Source organism: Arvicola amphibius, chromosome 6 (assembly GCF_903992535.2).
Source record: "Arvicola amphibius chromosome 6, mArvAmp1.2, whole genome shotgun sequence".
Lineage (NCBI taxonomy): Eukaryota > Metazoa > Chordata > Mammalia > Rodentia > Cricetidae > Arvicola > Arvicola amphibius.
In genome coordinates this window covers 26,123,605-26,145,141 of record NC_052052.2, presented here as the reverse complement: position 1 = coordinate 26,145,141, position 21,537 = coordinate 26,123,605, and the positions used below count along the sequence as shown (strand labels likewise).

The 21,537-nt window shown below is 43.6% G+C and overlaps 1 protein-coding gene across 4 annotated transcripts in view; it reads right to left on the bottom strand.

Annotated features, from left to right (window-relative positions):
- Thrap3 (thyroid hormone receptor associated protein 3) overlaps window positions 1–16,684 on the bottom strand; it is a 33,658-nt gene extending 16,974 nt beyond the window's left edge. For 2 of the 4 annotated variants that reach the window (XM_038332944.1, XM_038332947.1), the window contains exons 1-2: window positions 16,581–16,684; window positions 5,605–5,769 (exon numbers count right to left, since the gene is read on the bottom strand). In XM_038332944.1, coding sequence (XP_038188872.1) covers window positions 5,605–5,741 — 137 coding nt within the window. In that variant the 5' untranslated portion in view covers window positions 5,742–5,769; window positions 16,581–16,684. Of the gene's footprint in view, window positions 1–5,604; window positions 5,770–6,727; window positions 6,802–15,705; window positions 16,006–16,580 lie in introns of those variants that run through there. The other 2 variants (XM_038332945.1, XM_038332946.1) reach the window with 2 other exon arrangements.
- Window positions 16,685–21,537: the final 4,853 nt, after the last annotated feature.

Below are 21,537 nucleotides of genomic sequence, written 5' to 3'. Positions count from 1 at the left end.
TAAGCAGCACTCCTGTTGCCTCTGCATCTGCTCCTGCTTACAGGTCCTGGCCTGTCTGAGTTCCTGTCCTGACTCCCTTCAATAATGAACAGCAATATGGAAGTATAAGTCAAATAAATCCTTTTCCTCCTCAATTAGTAACCCTAACTAAGACACCCTGTAAGTCAAAGACAAGGGCAATGAGCGCCAAGTCTGACAACCTGAGTTCCACTTTCAGGCTGATCTAATCAAGAACCCACATGGTGGAGAGAACCAACTCCCACAAGTTGTTCTCTGATTTTCATATGTGCAACACACACACACATGACAAATAAAAAAATGGCTTCTACAAATTCCCTGAGTCCCTCCTCCTTTCTTTAAGAGACATGGTCTCACATAGCCCTGGCTCGACTTGAACTCTCAGAGAATTACCTGCCTCTGCCTCTGAAGTATTATGATAAAGGACATTTGATAAGGTTCTTGAATACCATTTATTCTGCCAATTATTATATTATTATCATAAGAGAATACTGCAAAAGTATTTTCCCAAAATATATAATGTCGTCAGAAACAATAGCATGATCAAAGTATTTTGAATTCATGCATGAAAACATAATGAAATCCATTATTTTGTACCAATTAAAATAAGAGTCTAGCTATGCACGGTAGTGCACACTTATGACCCCAACACTTTTGAGGTGAAGGTAGGAGTATCAAGAAAAGGCAAGAATATCCCAAGACTACCCAGCAAGTTTGAAAATACTGTCAATAAACAAAACCAATTAGGGAATGGAGAGATGGCTCTGTGATAAAAGCACTTACTACTCCTCCAGAGGACCACAGTTTGGTTCCTAGGACCCACAGTATACATTCACAACCATCTGTAAATCCGGCTCCAAAAGATTTGATATCTTTATCTAGCAGGCATAGGCACAAACACAAAACAAAAACCTTCCAGTAGTTAAGTATACATGTGCAATCCTAATTACCTGGGAAGTCAAAGTAGGAGACCGTGAGTTTGTTTGAAAACAACATTTAGAAGGGACCACGGATGTAGCTTACTAGTAGAGCACGTTCCTACCACACAGGGGTAGTATTTCAGTTTTTTTAAAAAAATGTGACCTTTCTAATCAACTTGCCTGAGAGGCTTTGTTTTGTGCTGGTAACCAAACAGAACCTTACACACTCTTAGCAAGCACTCTCCCATGGAGCGACACTGAGCTATGTTTGCTTTTATTCTTTAGTTTTTGAAACATGGTCAGATTAGCATTGACTGGCTTCAAACTCAAGAGATCCGCCTGCCTATGCCCCCCAAATACTGGGATTAAAGTCATGTGCCAGGGGGCTGGAGAGATGGCTTGGAGGTTAAGAGCATTGCCTGCTCTTCCAAAGGTCCTGAGTTCAATTCCTAGCAACCACATGGTGACTCACAATCATCTATAATAGGGTCTGGTGCCCTCTTCTGGCCTTCAGGCATACACACAGACAAAATATTTTTTAAAAAAAGTCATGTGCCAGAATGCCTGGCTATAGCTGGTGGCGGCGGCGGCGCATGCCTTTAATACCAGCACGCGGGAGGCAGAGGCAGGTGGATCTCAGTGAGTTCAAGACCAGCCTGGTCTACAAGAGCTAGTTCCAGGACAGGCTCCAAAGCTACAGAGAAACTATGTCTCGAACTCCCCCCCTCAAAATGCCTGGCTACGTTTGCTTTTAAAATGATAATTCTTGAGGCTGGTCAGAGCTCAGGAGGTAAAGATACCTGTCACCAAGCATTTCAACCCATAGTTCAATCCCTGGGAGACATACAACAGGAGAGAATCAACTCCTGCAATTTGTTCTCTAACCTCCTTAAGTTCACTCTGGCACTGATTGACCATATACATACACACAAATAAAAGTAACACAAAATAATAGGAGCTGGACAGACAACTCAGTGATTAAGAGCATTTCTCTTGAAGCAGACCCAGGTTTCAGTCAACATTCCCATGCTGGCTCACAGTTCTATGTTAACTCCAGCCTCAGGGAATCTGCCTCTCTTCTGGCCTCCAAGGTGGTACACAAACATACACAGACAGGCAAAACACTCATACACATAAAATAAAAACAAACCTTGAAAAAAAAGTAATAAAATGATAAGTCTCCTTCCCTTTATTCAAAATCAACTTGCTTTGCAAAGTCTCTTACTCGTGGCAATTCAAAGTAATGAATGTTAAAATATTAAGTGGTAATTCCAGAAATAACTCTTTAGTGCTCCCCTGTTTGTGTGTGGGTCTGTGCATGCCACAGTGTACAATGCGTGGGAGCTCGAGGACAGCTTGTAGATCCCAGGGATAAAGTTCATATCCTCAGGCTTGGCACCACGATCTTTTCACCGCTGCGCAGCCTTGCCAGCCCAATTCTTTAGTATTTACCATGTTTTAATAGTTTTTATTGTGGTAAATTGTTAACATTCTTTCTGTTGTAAATTAAGCTTTATGATAGTGCTATGTATAGGGATCAGGTCTAATACCAGGCATACAAGGAGTCAGTATCCCTGGAGATAAGGAGTTACTATTGTAATTCCATTTAGTAGGTAGTGTTGCTTTAAAAACTTGGTAACTAAACCGGGCGGTGGTGGCGCATGCCTTTAATCCCAGCGCTCGGGAGGCAGAAGCAGGCGGATCTCTGAGTTTGAGGCCAGCCTGGTCTACAAGAGCTAGCTCCAGGACAGGCTCCAAAGCCACAGAGAAACCCTGTCGAAAACAACAACAACAACAACAACAAAAACAAAACAAAACAAAAAAAAAACTTGATAACTAAGCAGATAGTATTTTGTTTTTAACTTTTTCTCACTTTTATTTACGACAGATTTCCCCCATCTCTTCTGGTCAAAAGTTCTTGAAGACAATTCCATCAGCTTTAGCCAATCGGAGAATAGAATGATAGTGGTTTTTTTTTAAAGATTTATTTATTTATTATGTATACAGTGGTTTGCCTGCGTATATACCTGCAGGCCAGAAGAGGGTAGCATATTTCATTACAGATGGTTGTGAGCCATCATGTGGTTGCTGGGAACTGAACTCAGGACCTTTGGAATTGCAGCCAGTGCTCTTAACCTCTGAGCCATCTCTCCAGCCCCAGCAGATAGTATTTTAAGGAGAAGCTTACCTTCGATTTAAAGGTAAAAGAGACTTGGTTTTCTAGTATTGCCCAATGTTCTTAAATTTACCTATACCACAAAGAATAACTAGCAAAGATGCATCTAATTTCTGCTTAATGGTTGCTATTTAAGCAAAATTTGAAGTCAAGAATAAAAACTTACCTTCTACATTTTTCATTCAGAACCAGTAAAACATTAAGAAAGGAAAGGCAGATGTAGGCTATGAAAACATAACAGAACCACACTGAAGGGTTCTGCTGGAGGAGCTGATCCATTACCAGCACTAAGAAGGGTGTGATTCATGGTCCCACATTTAGGCCTACTGCTGTTTCTCTTACCAATTACTAGAATAAGGGAGGACCTTGTGGGCCCCCTGCATCCAAACCTGCAGCCACTGTAAGATGCAGAAACACGAGGCTCTGCAGACTGCAAAAGAAGTTATTTAAAAAGTCACTGAAAAGGATACAGTCTGTGCAATAAAGGGAAAAAATGAATTTTCTCCAATTCTGTAGAACTCAGCAGTTAGTTAATTTAAAGGCATGGCTCCTCAAACTCTCAGGATAGATACTTTCCTTGTAGGAGAGGGAAAACAAAAGCAAGACCATGACACAGATAAGCCAGAAATAAAAAACTGAGCATACAGTGGCAAACTTTTTTTTTTTTTTTTTTTTTTTTTGGTTTTCTGGGACAGGGTTTCTCTGTGGCTTTGGAGCCTGTCCTGGAACTAGCTCTTATAGACCAGGCTGGCCTCGAACTCACAGAGATCCACCTGCCTCTGCCTCCCGAGTGCTGGGATTAAAAGTGTGTGCCACCACCACCTGGCAATTTATCTGTTTCTTAAAAAGCATGTTTTCTAGGGGCAAAAAACAAAAACAAGCCGGGCGGTGGTGGCGCACGCCTTTAATCCCAGCACTCGGGAGGCAGAGGCAGGCGGATCTCTGTGAGTTCGAGACCAGCCTGGTCTACAAGAGCTAGTTCCAGGACAGGCTCCAAAGCCACAGAAAAACCCTGTCTCGAAAAACCAAAAAAACAAAAAACAAAAAACAAAAAAAACCCAAAAACCTTCTGGAATCCTAGGTAACAAGATAGCACTTAAACTGGCTCTAGACTTACTCAACAAATTGCCTGTTTACGACACTGCTCCTTCATTTCTCAAGTCAACCACCATGCCAAATCTGCAGCACAGATGACAAGATCTGCCCAGAATTCCCGCTGTTCCAGAGATGGTTGGCATGTTTCGATTTGGTCTGTGTCAGTTCAATTTTGTTGTTTATCATTGGCTGTTGAGTCATGCTTGGCTTTGAACCAATTATTAAGCTTCCATTTGCTGAATTAAATTTTAAAATGGCATCTTTCAGAACAAAATGAGCTGAAAATGAAATTTAAATCACCTAAATCAAGATTGGGTGCAAAGCAGGGCTCAGGAAGAGTGTCTCTGTTCCATCCCATGGCCTTTACATTAACCTCTTAAGGTATAAACATAAAATCAATAGTTTCCCTTTCAGTCTTTGCATGTCCCCTTTTGCCTATTTTGAGGCTGACTTTTCAGAGTCATTGAGATTTAACTTTGAATTATTTTTTCTTTAGCCAATTATATATTTAATGTTTAAGTGCTATAGAGCTACAGAAGCCATCAATAACAAAACTTTATTGACTTTATCTAAATAAGTTTTAAGGTCATAATAAATTTTCAAGAAAAAGATTCCAGATACTTATTAGACTTCTTAAGAAGATAAAATGATACAGCAGTATCTTGCTAGCTCAATTTGAAAGAAAAACAAACTGCACAAAGATCCCTTTCAGTATTTACACCTGTGTTTCCCCCTACTCACATGAAGAAAATTATAAGCATTGTAAGTTTTTTAAATCCATCCTTAGAAGAAAATTTAATCCCAGGAGTCAAGAAGATGAGATACAAGGATCTCAAGTTCAATGCCAGCATGGATTACATGCTACAAAGCCACCATGCTTTCAATGAATGAGAAACCTGCCTTAAACCAAGAGAACAACTGAAATGGAGATGTTTATTGACGATTTGAAAACTAAAGGTTTTCACGATAAATTAAAGAACAATCACTTTCACATTTAGCAAAAGAAAACTGCTGGTGTTTATAACACTGACTTAAAACTTAAAGCTTTTAGTTTTAAGATGTTTTGTTAAATAAATGTGACTTACTGACCAGCACATTAATATATTTCCATGATCTCTGGTAAGTTCCTGTCTTTTCATTGCTGATATATGAGTTTGGTTTAAGCCTTCAAAATCAAGTTAGTAAAGATAACCAGCTATATGATTTCAAGCAAGGAGTTTAGACACAAACAAAATGCTTTCTTCTAAAGTGCACTGTCAAAGGACAGGAATTAAGCAAACAGCCTGACAATGAAAACCCATCCTAACTGCCATTGACAGGAACAGAAGTGACTAAAGTCCTTCAATGCCCAAAACAGCTCAGTCATCATCTCAACATATAAAACCGTGCCCCTACCTCAGCCTGCGCTTCCTCGAACGGGAGACAGATCGGCTTCTGGACCGAGACTTGGAAAACGATCGAGACCGAGATCTGGATGCAGATCTTGAGCGAGAAGAGCGAGACCCAGACTTGGATTTGTTTGTTTTTGACATCTTGGAAGAGAGGGTTGCCGTTCCACACCTAGTGTTAAGAGGGTACATTCAAACAAGCACATGAGTTACAAATCACAACTCTCTTAAGCACCGGGGGGAGGGCACAACAAAATTATTTTAAAAACCAATTCACAGCCAGGAATGTTCATGAACACCAATAATCCTAGCACTTGGGGGGAGAGGCAAGGATAGGGTGGTTTATATAGTTACAGGCCAGTCAGAGCTTCATAGCAAAACCCCAACTCAAAAACCAAAACAACCTTACTCTCTCCTATTTTCTATTTTTATATTATTTGGGGCTAAAGAGATGGATAACCCTACTGCTCTAACAGAGGACCTTAGTTCAGCTCCTACCACATTCAGGGTCACAACCATGTGTACCCTCTCTGTCTGTCTAGGCCAGAATAAGATGTCAAATCCCCCAGAGTTAGAGTTACAGTAGACTGCTGTGAGTTGCCCATTGAAGGTGCTAGAAACTGAACTCAGATGAGGACCTACCATAGTATAAGCTCTCAGTTACTGAGCTATCTCTCTCGCCCAAGACTAGATTTCTATGTGGATGTCAGTTAGCAATCAGAACTCAAGGCCTCATACTTCCATGGCAAGCATTTTACTGACTCAGCTATCTCCCCAGACTGACTTTCTGGTCTCCATTTTTCTTGGGGGTGGAGGGGTCTTTGAGGAGACAGGGTTTCTTTGTGTAGCCCTGGATGTCCTATAACTAGTTCTATAGACCAGGCTGGTCTCAAACTCAGAGATCCATCTGCTTCTGCCTCCTCAGTGGTGGGATTAATGATGTGCACCACCACCACCACCAGGCTAGTCTTCATATTTTTTAGGAGTCATACTGAGTAAGTAGTCTCAAAGTCAAGTGTGGCAGTACAGCCTTTTATCACTACACTCAGGAAATAGAGACAGATATCTATGAATATGAGGTCAGCCAGGGCTACAAAATGAAACCCTGGCTGGGCGGTGGTGGCACACACCTTTAATTCCAGCACTCGGGAGGCAGAGGGCAGGCAGATCTCTGTGAGTTCGCGGCCAGTCTGGTCTCCTCTACCTGCCAAAAAAAAGAAAAAGAAAAAAGCAATGTGTCAATTAAAAGCATCAAAAATAACTTGCATATTGTGTCTGGGAAGCAATCTTGGGTTGTTAGGCCTGCATAGCAAACACTTTTCCCAGTGAGCATTCATCTGACCTCCAGTATATTCTTAGCACTTGAGCATTTTGCACACATCTATATGTGTACTAGGTGCATTCCTGGTAACCAATAGCTCAGCAAAGTGTGTCAGGTGCCTTGAAACTCAGGAGGTGGAGTTAGGGATGTTTGTGAAGAGGCACCAAGTGGGTTCAAGGAATCAAACTGGAATCTTTTGTAAGAACAATAGTGCTCTTAATCACTGAACCATTTCTCCAACCCCTCCCTGAGATATTTAGTATCAACAAAATCAAATCATATGATCTGGCATATCAAAAAAGGGAAGAGAGGAGAGAACTTTCAATGACCACACTAAAGGCAGTACACAGACATTCTTGTCATGCTAGCTAGATAATTGAGATATGGCTGAGACTATATATTGTTCCGTCTGTAGAGTGGCTGCCTAACCCATACAAGGTCCTGGGATCAATCTCAAAACCAAATAAAATGTATGATACTGTATGCTTGCCATCCCAACACGGAGGAGACAGACAAGAGGATCCAAAGTCAAATAAAGGTCACACCACCTGGCCTGTTCAGGACATGTCTTAAAAAAACGTGAGCACGCCTTTAATCCCAGCACTCGGGAGGCAGAGGCAGGCGGATCTCTGTGAGTTCAAGACCAGCCTGGTCTACAAGAGCTAGCTCCAGGACAGGCTCTAAAAGCTGCAGAGAAACCCTGTCTCGAAAAACAAAAAAGTGAGACCCTATCTCAAAAAACGAAGGGAGGGAATGGAAAGAAAGGGGGAAGAAAAACCACCAGTTATAAAGTTAAAACAGCACTCCCTATTTGTGCTATTTGTCTCAGGAAAGCACAGCTCAGGTGAATTTTAAACATGTTTACTATTTTCTTCATTTCTCCCGAGACTGAACTCTCCAGAGTAAAAGGAAGAGGGGAGAGGGGAAACAACATTAAGAACAGCTGTGATGATCCCTCTAGGGAACACTTTCAAAGACTCTGAACCCCACATATAATCAAGAAGCAAGTTACAGACCTCTCTTTGACACTTCTGCTATTAAATGCCTCATATGCTATTTTGGTCTTTTGTTTTGTTTTGTTCTTTTTGGTTTTTCGAGACAGGGTTTCTCTGTAGCTTTTGGAGCCTGTCTTGGAACTAGCTCTTGTAGACCAGGCTGGCCTCAAACTCACAGAGATCCACCTGCCTCTGCCTCCCGAATGCTGGGATTAAAGGAGTGCGCCACCACCGCCGGCTTTCATATGCTATTTTATACTAAAATCAGCAAAAAATTTTTGTTAAAAGATCTTTCAATTTATAGAAAATATTCACACCTGCATCAAACACTTTCCTAAAGGATAGGAATCATCCTTCTGGTAATTTTACTTCTGAAACAACTTAGTTTTAAAATCTGCATATGTTATAAAAACAAAATTACGGGGCTGGAGAGATGGCTCAGAGGTTAAGCGCATTGCCTGCTCTTTCAAAGGTCCTGAGTTCAATTCCCAGAAACCACATGGTGCCTCACAACCATCTGTAAAGGGGTCTGGTGCCCTCTTCTGGCCTGCAGGCATACACACAAACAGAATATTGTATACCTAATAAATAAATAGAAAAAAAAAAAACAAAATTACTCAGAAACTAAGTTTTAAAATACTTTTTTTTGCTTGTTTTTGAGATTTTAAGATAGGGTCTTACTATGTGGCCCTTGCTGGCCTGAAATTACAAGATCTCCCCCCGCTTATGCCTTCTGAATACTGGGATTAAAGGTATAATAGCTATTTATGAAAATTGGTTAAGATTTGCTTTCAAATAACCAATGGACACATATATAAATATTTAAAATAATCTAGCACAAGGCATGGTGGCAGAATGCTCAGGTTAGCTCCTATGAGGCTAAAAGCAATAGGATTCTGGGTTCGAGGCCAGTCTGACAATTTCTTTCTTCTAAACTTTAAGCTTATTTTACCTGTACTGTATGGATGTACTTTCTCAAGCAAATAAACAAAAAAATGAAAGGAAAAATATTATATCCATACAGAGTCAACAATTTAAAAAAAAAGTTAAAATACAGCACTTAAGAAATAACAAGTTGGGCTGGAGAGATGGCTCAGCGGTTAAGAGCACTGGCTGCTCTTTCAGAGATCCTGAGTTCAGTTCCCAGCAACCATATGGTGGCTCATAACCATCTACAATGAGATCTGGTGCCCTCTTCTGGCCTGTAGGCATACATGAATGCAGAACACTGATTAATAATAATAATAATAATAATAAAATAACAAGTTGGGCTGGAGAGATGGAAGAGCACCCAGAGGACCCAGGTTCAAATCCCAGCACCCACATAGCAGCTCACCACTGTCTGTAACTCCATTCAGGGGATCTGACACCCTCACACCAAAGTACAGCAGATAAAATTAAATAAATTATTTAAAAAGAAATAACAAGTCTGTCACAATATTGCCATTGAACCAAGTTATTATTCACAGTGGTTCAATTCCATGTCAGTCTGCTCTTCCTTTTCTAGTCTTGGTATTTCTTCATATGGTAACTAGAACATCAAATAAACTGGTGTCAGAAAATTCATGCTAAACTCCCTAACCAAAAAAAAAAAAAAAAAAAAAAAAAAAAGAAAGAAAGAAAGAAAGAAAGGAGGGAGAAGGCAAAGGCAGGCGGATCTCCAATTTTGAGGTCAGCCTTATCTACAAAGTGAGTTCCAGGACAGCCAGGGCTACACAGAGAAACACTGTCTTGAAAAACCAAGATGGAGGGCTGGACAGATGGCTCAGTGGTTAAGAGCACTGCCCGCTCTTCCAAAGGTCCTGAGTTCAATTCCCAGCAACCACATGGTGGCTCACAACCATCTGTAATGAGATCTGGTGCCCTCTTCTGGCCTGCAGGCATACATGCAGACAGAATACTGAGAATACTGTACACATAATACATAAATAAATCTTAAAAAAAAGAGTTCTTGTCTGGTATGCATAGGCTCAATGCCTAGTACTACCAAAAATAAAGGTAGTATAGCAAGGCATGGTATAATGCCAGGAATGAAGGCCCAAGTACTGTTTGTTATCTCAACATTTCCAAGATCAGGGCAGGAGGGTTGGGCAAGTCTGAGATCAGCCTGGGCTACAGAGCGACTCAAAAATCAAAAACCACACTAAGCACTGTGCTGAGAGTGGTGATATGCGCCTTTCGACCCAGCACTCAGGAAGCAGAGGCAGGCAGATCTTTGTGAGTTCAACTGGTCTATATATCCAGTTCCAAGTCAGCCAAGGCTATATACAGTAAGACTGTCTCTAAAACAAACAGATAAACAAAACCTAAATTAAAGGCTGGAGCTAAAGCTCAATCATTAATAAAACATACTGCTCTTGCAGAGGACCAGGGTTCAGTTCCCAGCATACACACTGGACAACTCAAACTTTACAGCTACAGGGGATCAAGTGACCCTGACCCCCAAGGACACCTGTATTCAGGTGCACAGACCTACACATAGACACAGATGGGTAATTTAAAATAAAATACATCTTCTGGGTGGTGGTGCTGCACACCTTTAATCCCAGCACTTGGAAGAATCTCTCTGAGTTTGAGGCCAGGCTAGTCTACAAGAGCTAGTTCCAGGGCAGCTAGGGCTATTATACAGAGAAACCCTGTATTAAAACAAACAAACAACAAATATATCTAAGCATTCTTCCCATCATTCTATCAAGACTCAATGAACACTTTTTGCCCTATGCATGCCTTTAAGTTTGAAAATACAGAAAACAAAACTGGTAAGTTCCCTGTCCCAATTACAGGTAGAAAGCAGCTGGTTGGTGGTGGCACACACTCTTAATCCCAGTACTCATGAGGCAAAGTCAGGCGGATCTCTGAGTTCAAGGTAAGCCTGGTCAATAGAGCATACCAGGATAGCCAAAGCTACACAGAGAAACTGTGTCTCCACAAAAAAAAAAAAAAAAAAAAAAAAAAAAAAAAAAAAAAAAAAAAAAAAAAAAACCCACAGGCAGTGGTGCACGTCTTTAATCCCAGTACTCAGGAGGCAGAGGCAGAAGGATCTCTGCTGAGTTTGAGGTCAACCAGGTCTACAAGAGCTAGTTCCAAAGCTTCAAAAACAAAAAAAATAAAATAAATAAATTAAAATCAAAACAAACATAGAAAGCTGAGAATAACCATTTCTTGCTCCACCCAAAAGGAATAGAAAATAATAAACAGTCAGTTCAATTTAAATTTAAAAATTTAACCTGCATACAAAGTGTTTGGCACATAGTGCATTTTTTAAGTTTGTTTTGCCTGTATGTTTGTGCATCAGAAGCATGTCTGATGCCCTCAGATGTCAGAAGAAAACATCAGATCCCCTGAAACTGGAGTTACAGATGGTTATGAGTTGCTATGTGGGTGCTGGGAACTGAACCCAGGTCCTACGCAAGAGCAGTAAGTTCTTAATTGCAGCTCCTGGCACCTAGTATATCTTAAACTATGCTTTGCTTTAGGACGGCCAGAGGGCATATTCAGAAACTTCCTCAGATTTCAAGAGATTTTATTGTGATTTACTTCTATTTAAGTAATAAGTGATCAGATATCTTCTTATACAATACAAAGTAAACTGCTATGTTCTTTTATTGGCTAATCTAGCCAGTGCTACACTGAAGAAATATAGGAGACAAGACCTGTATTATCAAGATAAGTCAAAAAGGTCTTCAATGTAAGGCAGTGGTGGAGGCGGCACACACCTTTAACCCCAGCACTCGGGAGGCAAACAGGCAGATCTCTGACTTTGAGGCCAGCCTGGTTTGCAGAAGAGTTCCTGGACAGTCAGGGCTACACAGAGAAACCTGTCTTGATAAACTAAAAATAAAGAAGAAAAAAAAAATCTGTGGTGCTGTTGGGGGGCAGAAATCAACATCAAGCTGAGGGGTCATTCATTTAAAACTTTTCCCCTACAAAATCCCAGTGTAAACAACTTGTTTTCTCTTGAGAATTTACTTGATACAAAGGGTCTATTAAGATCATGCTCCATCTATGCAATTAACGTTTCACCAATAGGGAAAGAGAATGAACAACAAAGCTGGCAGTTAGAGATCTTTGACTCACCCCAGAGGCTCCTTCCTCTCCTGTCCCTCAGAGTGATGGCTATTTTAGTATGTATTGTAAATAAGTATGCATTACCAGTGGGAATATCTTCTCATTTCTTAGAAAAACTTTGGGCCGGGCAGTGGTAATCCCACGCCTTTAATCCCAGCACTCGGGAGGCAGAGGCAGACAGATCTCTGTGAGTTCGAGACCAGCCTGGTCTACAAGAGCTAGCTCCAGGACAGGCTCTAAAGCTGCAGAGAAACCCTGTCTCGAAAAACCAAAAACTTTGAGCTTTTCTAACTAATGGCTTATCCCTTCCAGTTCTCATTATTAAACTAAGTTGACAGCCAATTGTTATAGTAACCATTTTTTAAAATTAATTCATTTCCCCCCAACCCTGTGTGTGTACATATACTCATGCACAGGTGCCTACAGAGGCCAGAACAGGGTATTGGATCCCCTAGAACTAGAGTTACACGTAGTTTGCCCAATATGGGTACTGGGAACCAAATTTGGGTTGACAGTCAGTCCTCTGGAGAGCAGCAAGTGCTCTTAACCACTGAGCCATTTCTCCAGCTTTACCCATTTTCTAAAAACTATCACAAGAGTAGGACTCAGTGGTATAAAGCCAGAGTCCCAGCTACTGGGACTAAGCTGTCCTGAAACTCACTATGTAATCCTTTCATCCCCCAAGAGCTACCACACTCAAATACAAACCTAATGACTAAGAATTTTTCAAATTAGCCGGGCGGTGGTGGCGCACGCCTTTAATCCCAGCACTCGGGAGGCGGAGGCAAACGGATCTCTGTGAGTTCAAGGCCAGCCTGGTCTACAAGAGCTAGTTCCAGGAAAGACTCCAAAGCCACAGAGAAACTGTCTCGAAAAACCAAAAATAAATAAATAAATAAATAAAAACAGAGCTGAGCATAGTGGTTTATGCCTTTAATCCCAGCACCCAGGAGGCAGAGGCATATACACATATCTCTGAGTTTGAGGCCAGCCTTGTCTACACAGAAGTTTTAGGCAAGCCAGGGCTACAAAGACATGGTCTCAAAACAAACAAACACCAGTAACAACCATATAACCTGGGGGCTGGACGTTAAGAGAGCTTGCTGTGCAATCATGAGGACCAGAGTTCAGATCCCAGTACCCATTTGTAACTAAAGTAACATACCTTTTGACTTCAACTGTGAAGTCAAGGTATTTTCAAAATACCTATCTTGGATTATAGGTAACTGTGAGCTACCAAACATGGGTGCTGAGACTCAAGTCCTCTGCCATAATATAGTCTGAATTGATCTAGAACTCACTGTATAGCCCAAGAAGGTCTTGAACTCTAGAGATGCACTGACTTCTGCGTGTTATTCTGACCAGCAGAATTTCCTTATTTTCAAAGTTTTGTTTCTTAAATTATCAAACACAGAAACACAAAGAGAGATCAGAGACTATAAATGTCAGTTCTCTCCTCTCACCATAAGGGGCTTGGAGCTCAAACTATGATCATCAGGTTCATGAGCAAGTTTCTTTCTTTCCTGGTCACCCATACTCTGAAAGCCAGGATTCTATACAGTTTTACTGCCTTTGGTGCTGTACATGAAACCCAAAGCCTCCTGAAGCAATGCTGGCTTTCAGGTAATGAAAGTTCCTGAATGACTTAAAGAAACACCCTCACCTCAATGAACTACTACACCAATTCCCTATTAACCTCACCTTTTTACTAAAATAGAGGGAAGCCAGTTATTTACCATTAACCAAAAGGGGGGTGGGCAAGTGGTGGTGACCTACGCCTTTAATCCCAGCACTCAGGTGGCAGAGGCAGGAGGATCTCTCTGAGTTCAAGGCCAGCCTGGGCTACAAGAGCTAGTTTCCAGGATGGGCTCCAAAGCTACAGAGAAACCCTGTCTTGAAAAACCAAAAAATAAAAAAATAAAGTTAAAAAAAAAAAAAACTAAAATCAAGGCAATAAATTTCACAGATGTGTAATTATTTTAAAAATAAAAATTCTGGCAGGGAGGTGGTGGCATGCACCTTTAAACCCAGGACTGGTCTACAGAGAAACCCTGTCTCGAAAAACAAAACAAACAAACAAAAAGGATCCCTAATAAAATTGTCCTCAAGCTTCAAAATAAATAACAAATACACAAATTTTGGAGGAATGTTTGGAGAGCACTTACTTGCTGCTCTTGAAGAGAACCCAGGTTCAATTCCCACACTTACAACCATCTTACAACTGCAGTCCCAGAGATGTGGCAGGACATGGTGTCTTCAGAGTGCCAGGAATACATATAGTGCACACACATACATACATGCAGACAAAACACTCACATACATAAAAATAAATCTTTAAAAATATATATGGTTCAGTCAGGCAGTGGTAGCACAGCACTCAGGAAGGCAGAGGCAGGCAGATCTCTGTGAGTTCCAGGGCAGCCAAAGATAACAATAACACAAAGAAACCCTGTCTCCAAAGAAATAAATAAAAAGAAAAGAAAAAGAAGAAGAAACCCACTGAAGCACTAACAATTATCAGAACCCCACTCAAGTTGAATGGTGCTTAGTCTGCAGACTAAAATACCAATCTTACTAAGTGTGATTGCTCACCTTGGTAGTCACTAACATTCAGGAGACAGGCAGGAGAAAAGGCCCTACCTAGACTAATTCCAGACCTATAGTCTCTAAGCCAGTCAGTCAACCTATCCATCTATCTCTAAAACTGGAGATCGGTCACAGGTGCTAAAAGATATGAAAACCAAAGAAATGGTATTTTCAATTAGTTTCTTTCTCTCTTTTCTGAGACAGGGTCTCACTATGTAGTTCTGGCTGGCCTGGAACTCAGAGATCTGCCTGCCACTTGCCTTAGGAGTGCTACAAATGAAGTGGAGAACCACGAATCCCAGCCACGAAGCTCTTCATGCAGTTTATACAAAATGTCATCAAGCCAGGGTAAGGGAGCTCACCTTTGGGAGGCAGGGGAAGGCTGGGATCTCGAGTCCCAGACCAGTCAGAGATACACAATGACACTCTGTGTGTGTGTGGGGGGGGGGTTGAGACGGGGTTCCCTGTGTAGCTTTGGAGCCTCTCCTGGAATTCACTCTATAGACCATTCTGGCCTCGAACTCAAGAGATCCACCTGCCTCTGCCTCCCTGGGACTGCTGCGATTAAAGGCCTGCGTGGGTCAGCCACCACCGCTGGGGTTGAGACCCCATCTTTAAAGAAAAAAAGGCAAAGAAACTGGGTGTGGTGGCAGAGGTAGAGGGAGGAGGGTCAAAAGTTCAAGGCCAGTCTCAACTACTTACAGAATTTAGGGGCAAAAAGAAAAAAAAAAAAATTAAGAAAGCGACCATGTCTAAGCGGTTGCACTACTTCTTTCTGATGTCATATACTAACATTAGTTCAGGATACACGTCTACAAACAAAGAACTGAGTAAGCCCTGTTTTCCACAAGTTTCAAGGCATCAGCCACCTTAAACAGAATATACACATCGAACTGTCTATCGGGACAGACTACAACTGACAATATTTCCACAAACAAAAGTAGGGAAGGTCCGAAAAGTGACAGTATGCTATACTGCTTTCCACTTAGGCCCCACATTCGAGACGCCTATACACGGGTAACAGACGCTAAGCGATCTTCGGTTCAGTCAATCGCACTGAATCTTACAAAAGTCCAATAAAGTTGTCAGCGCTATGCACTCCCATTTTAGAAAAAGGAAAAAAAAAAAACTGAACTACCTGGAAGTGTGGACTGAAATTTAAAATCAAAAGCTGGCAAGGCCCACTTTATTGGCTCTCTCCTGTAACGTCCTTGCCATCCATATTCCCGGCAGTTTTCCCTTCAATCCATTTCACAACCTCCCCGCTAACAGCGTACTTGTACCGATGGCTTCCAACTTCTGGGCCACCAGTGTGGCGGGCCAACTACCGCCGCCAAGCTCCACCCATTAAGGCTCAGAAGGGTAAAGAAAATGAAAAGCTGCTTTAGGAGCGGAACACAATTGCTTCTTATGAGCAGGACTCAAGCCAAGTGCCACCGGAACGCAAGTCAGCTTCACTTGCAACCCAAGGGAAAAAGTGGGAACATCATTTTCCCGATGGGAAATAAATTTGGATTACGCCTCTGGGCCACACGGCAGGAGGGGAGGGGAAAACAAACAAGAAACGGAAATATTAAGATTTAGTTTATATCCCCCACATGCGCCCTGGAAGACAGAACCAGGCCAATCGAGACGAGGTGGGGGAAGGGCGTTTAAGAGTTCCCGGAAAAACAATTCAAATAATGGGCTTCGTCCGACCAGGGAAGCGGAAAGGTGGAGTTGGTGGAAGGCGTCCTTCCCGCAGAGTGCAAAGAAGTTGGCGAGCGGTTCCAGAGAGAAGACAGCCGGAGCCCGGCGGACTAGGCCGGAGCGGAGGGAAGCGATGAAGGGCGGGGAGGGGGAGGAGCCGAGCGAGCAGGCCCGCTCAGAGCAGGCCCCAGCAGAGCGCGGGGTAGCCGCCGCACGCTAGGCCTTACCCTCGCCGGGGCCCAGGCGCCGCCGAGAGAAGAGAAAAACCCACAAACACGGGGACCAGGCGAGGTGTCCTAACTCTCATCCGCCGCGGTCACTCACCTGGACCCGCCGAAGCGACGACTAGTCGCAGTCTCGCAACGGCACAACCGGCCCGAACCTCGCCCCCGCCCGACAGCGCGCCCCGCGTCCCCGCTCTCCGACGACGGCGGCTACCGCCTCGGTCCGCTGCCTCCTGGGAAATGTAGTCCTAGAGTCACCTCTCCTGACTCACCGGACGGCCTCTCGAACTCTATTTCCCAGAAAGCAAAGCGAACGTTGGGCCCGCCGCTTTGCGTCACGCGCCCGCTGATCGAAGGTCACGTGGGGGCTGCGCTGCGTCCCCTCCCCTCCCCCCCATAGCCTGTGTGGCCCTGAGGAAGAGGGAGGGAGGTGGAGGGAGGTGGACGGAAGGGGCGGGGGCCTTGCTGACGCCACTGCCCCCTCCATCTTGGAGCGGCTTCTCGGGAGGTTGAAGCTGGGCCTGAGCCCGACCCACTCGCCCGCCTCCCTGCGTCCTCGGGACTTCTCCCGCTCCCGGCTGGTGGCCACCAGGAGACTTGGCTTTCATTCTCCACCATGCCTTCTCCCGCTTTGTGACCTTGAGCAAATCGTTTAGGTATAAAGTGAGATTCGTGATTCATGTTTCACAGAGTTGTTGGGAGGCACTTAATGAGCACCAGGAGTCCCAAAAGCACAAGGGAAAGTGGAGAAGAGCTGTTTTGATCGTGTGACCTCGGGGGACTCGGAAGCCCGGCTGCACAGAGCTCTCTCTCCAACAGCCGCCTCCCATCCCGCTTCTTGACCGTGGGAGCCCAGAGAGGTTTTTGTTTTGTGTTTCGTTTTCGGAGGCAGGGTTTCTCTGTACAGCCGTGGATGCCCTGAAACTACCTCTTGTAGACCAGGTTAACCTCGAACTCACAGAGATCCGCCCGCTTCTGCTTCGAATGTTGGTACCTTTTGAACAATAAACGGCCTGGAAAGTGAATTACTGGAGTGTGCGTTTCAGATGATGTTTGGTTTTCGAGATAGGGTTTCTTTGTGTAGCCTTAGCTGTCCTGGAACTTGCGCTGGAAAAAAAAGGCTGGCCTCGAATTCAGAGACACACCCATCTCTGCCTCCCAAGTGCTAGGTTTAAAGGCATGTGACACCACCGCCCGGCTGATTTCTTTTTCTGTTTTCCGAGACAAATTTTCTCTGTAGCTATGGAGCCTGTCCTGGAGCTAGCTCTTCGCCGTCCGGCTTTCTTTTCCTAAACTTTTATTTTTGGGATAGAATCTTCCTCTGTACCCTAGGCTGTCCAAAACCAAGGCAGCCTTTCCTGTCTCGGTTTCGTGATTGCTGTGCTCTCAGATGTGAGCCCCCAGGCTCTGTAAAACCCAAATTTGATCGGGGTTTTGCAGCCGGCTTCCTCTGCAGTTACTGCCTTAGTGAAGTCTGCACGTCAGAGTTCAGATGTCACCTTTTCCATCGTGCATTTCCAGCTACTCCACAAAATATATGTTTTGTCCCTACCAGACTGAGCTCTTTGAGAACGGAGATGATTTTTGATGGATTTCTGCATACACCAGGTCAAAATAGACAAAATACACATCCATAATCTGCTTGCCAGGAGAGAGATGTTGTCAAGCACTGGACCCAAAGCTCCCCGGCCTCAGCAGCATCCTTCCATGCTCACACTCTCCTCCTGGAGCATCTCCTTCCAGCAGTGTACTGTGTAGTACCTCATGAGTCATTCGTTTTCAATTTAATTTTCAGCTCACAGGTTTGCTGGGTGCCATGCCCAGTGCAAACTACTGCAAACACAGTGGTAACTTGGATGAGTACCATCTGGTCCAGACTATCCCATGGGTCCAGTTTTAACCCTTTCTTATCCAGTCAGTCTCAGTGGATCGTCTCTCCTCCACTGATCCACTAAGGTCATGTGACCTTTCCATTATTCCATTCTTTGAGCCATTTAACTCACTTCTAAATGTTTGGGGGCCATTATGCACCCTGGTTTCCCACAGGAATATTAAGCTGTCTATAACTGTGCTCTCCTTCCCCCCAATAGAGCATTTTCTAGTTGACTTGTAGTTATTTGTGTGTTAGCATTCTTCGGTTGGTTGTTGGTGGTTGTTCTCTCTCTCTCTCTCTCTCTCTCTCTCTCTCCTCTCTCTCTCTTTCTTTTTTCCAAGACTAGGTTTCTCTGGGTAGCCTTGCTGTCCTGGAGCTCACTCAGACTAGACTTAAACTTGGAGATCTGCCACCCAAGTGCTGGAGTTAAAGGCATGGGCCACCACTGCCCAGCTCTTGTGTTTGCATTCTTTACGAGGCTTTGAGCTCCTCGCAAGGGAAAGAACAATTTAGCACTTTTTTAAGTTTTTATTTTACATGTATTTATATACGGAGCAGATGCACCTGTACCACAGCACACACTGGAGGTCAGGACAACCTGTGCAAGTCAGAGTCACTCCTCTCCTTCCATCGTGTGGTTCCAGGGATCAAACTTGGGTCTTCAACTTGGCACCTCACTACTTGCCCTCATCTTCAAAATTTTAAATTGTTTGTTTTATGTATATGGATGTTTGGCCACCACCATATATGTATGTCTATGTCTCATGGACATGCAGTGCCTGGGGATGCCACAAGAAAGAATGGGGTTCCCTAGAACTGGGGATTGAACCTGGGTTCTCTGGAATAGTAGCCAATGGTCTTAAAAACCACGAAGCCGCCGGGCGGTGGTGGCGCACACCTTTAATCCCAGCACTCGGGAGGCAGAGGCAGGCGGATCTCTGAGTTCGAGGCCAGCCTGGTCTACAAGAGCTAGTTCCAGGACAGGCTCTAGAAACTACAGGGAAACCCTGTCTCTAAAACCAAAAAAAAAAAAAAAAAAAAGAAAGAAAAAAAAGAAAAACCACGAAGCCATGTCACCAGCCCCACCTCCCTTTTAAAGGTGGGGTCTCAGGGCTAGGGATGCCATTCAGTTGGTAAGAGTGCCTGGCTAGCATCCACAAAGCTCTGATTTCCATCTCTAGTGCCTCATAAATCTGGGTGGGCATGATTATACACAGTGGAGATAGCGTTAGAAGCAGGGAGATCAGAAGAAACAGCAAAAGTAAGTTTGAGGAGCCTGGGCTACAAAAGACCCTGTCTTACCGCCCGGCTCCCCATTCCCCATTCTTTCTTGTGGCATCCCCAGGCACTGCATGTCCATGAGACACAGACATATGGTGGTGGCCAAACATACATACATACATACATATATATATGGTACCATAGGCTAGCGTTTTAGGGTTTCTATTGCTGTGATAAAACACCATAACCAAACTTGGGGAGAAAAGGGTTTGTTTCAACTTACAACTCATGTGACTCTATCTGTGAGGGGAGTCAACATAGGAACTCAAGGCGTACAGGAATCAGGAGGTAGGACCTGAAGCACATGCGTGGAGGGGTGCTGCTTACTGACTTGCTCCCAGCGGCTCATTCATCCTGCTTTCTGATCGCGCCAAAGACAACTTGACCAGGGTTAGCATTTGCCCTCAGTGAGCTGGACCCTCCCACATCAATCATCAATCATAAATGTACCACAGGCTAGTCTGGTGGGGACATTTTCCAGTGGAGGTTTGGTCTTCCCAAATGACTCTGACTTATGTCAAGTGACATAAAATAGGTCAGCACAGCCAGGCTTTATGCTAGATGCTCAGAGAAAAAAAAAGGGTAAACTTTTAAAATAACACATAAAATTAAATTTTTTTTTTGGTTTTTCGAGACAGGGTTTCTCTGCAGCTTTAGAGCCTGTCCTGGAGCTAGCTCTTGTAGACCAAGCTGGTCTCGAACTCACAGAGATCCGCCTGCCTCTGCCTCCCGAGTGCTGGAATTAAAGGCGTGCGCCACCACCGCCCGGCCATAAAATTAAATTTTTAAAGATTTATTAAATTGTTTAATAATAACAGTGGTAGTGAACAACTTTAAATCCCAGCCATCAGGAGGCAGAGGCAGGGGGATCTCTGTTAGTTCAAGGCCAGCATAGTCTACAGAGTGAGTTTCAGGACAACCAGAGCTACACAAAGAAACCCTGTCCTGAAAAACCAAAAAAGGAAAAAAAAGAAAAGAAAGGAAGAAAGAAAAAAAAAGAAAAGAAACTGAGGTAGGAGGAGGATTACGGCAAGTTTGAGGTTAGCCTGACCTACATAGTGACTTCCAGGACTGTACAGTAAGACCTTGTCTCAAAAGCAAATATATGAATTCAGGAAAATCCAAACAGAACAGTACAGGGAGTAGCCCTGTGGCCTCAAGTGAGTTTGAGGTCTGAATATCGCTAGGCCTGGCATCAACTAAAGCACAGCAAAGCCACTGATTCCGCTCAGTCCCACGAGTGTTAAAATGACCTATCACATGCCTGTTTCATCAACAGCAAGCCAGCTTCCGGGAAGGAAGAACTCATCTTCCCAGAGCTCAGCAATGGATAAACACAAATTGGTAATAATAGGTCCCTTTGGACTTTTCCTTGGTCCCTCCCTGCTTCTGTGAGTTCTTTCATCCTGCTCCACCAGGTTAATGTCTCATCACAGAAACACATTGTCAGTTTGAAGTTCCTTAGCAACTTCATGTTGCTATCCTTCCCTGCCTTCTTTTATGAAGAGGATATAAAGGCTAAGGTTTAGAAAGGCTAGGGAGATAACCTGAGGACAGGCAGGGACACGTGATGAAAGTCACACAATACAATGCATAGGCTTTGGTGTCCTACCTGAGTTGGTATTCCAGCCTTGACTACTTCTTTAGCAGAATGACTTCAGGCAAATGAGTCTTCTCTGACCTCGGGTTAGTTTTCTCTGTATAAAATGGCACAACTGAGCCGGGCGGTGGTGGCGCACGCCTTTAATCCCAGCACTCGGGAGGCAGAGGTAGGAGGATCTCTGAGTTCGAGGCCAGCCTAGTCTACAAGAGCTAGTTCCAGGACAGGCTCTAGAAACTACAGGGAAACCCTGTCTCGAAAAACCAAAAATAAAATAAAATAAAATAAAATAGCACAACTGGC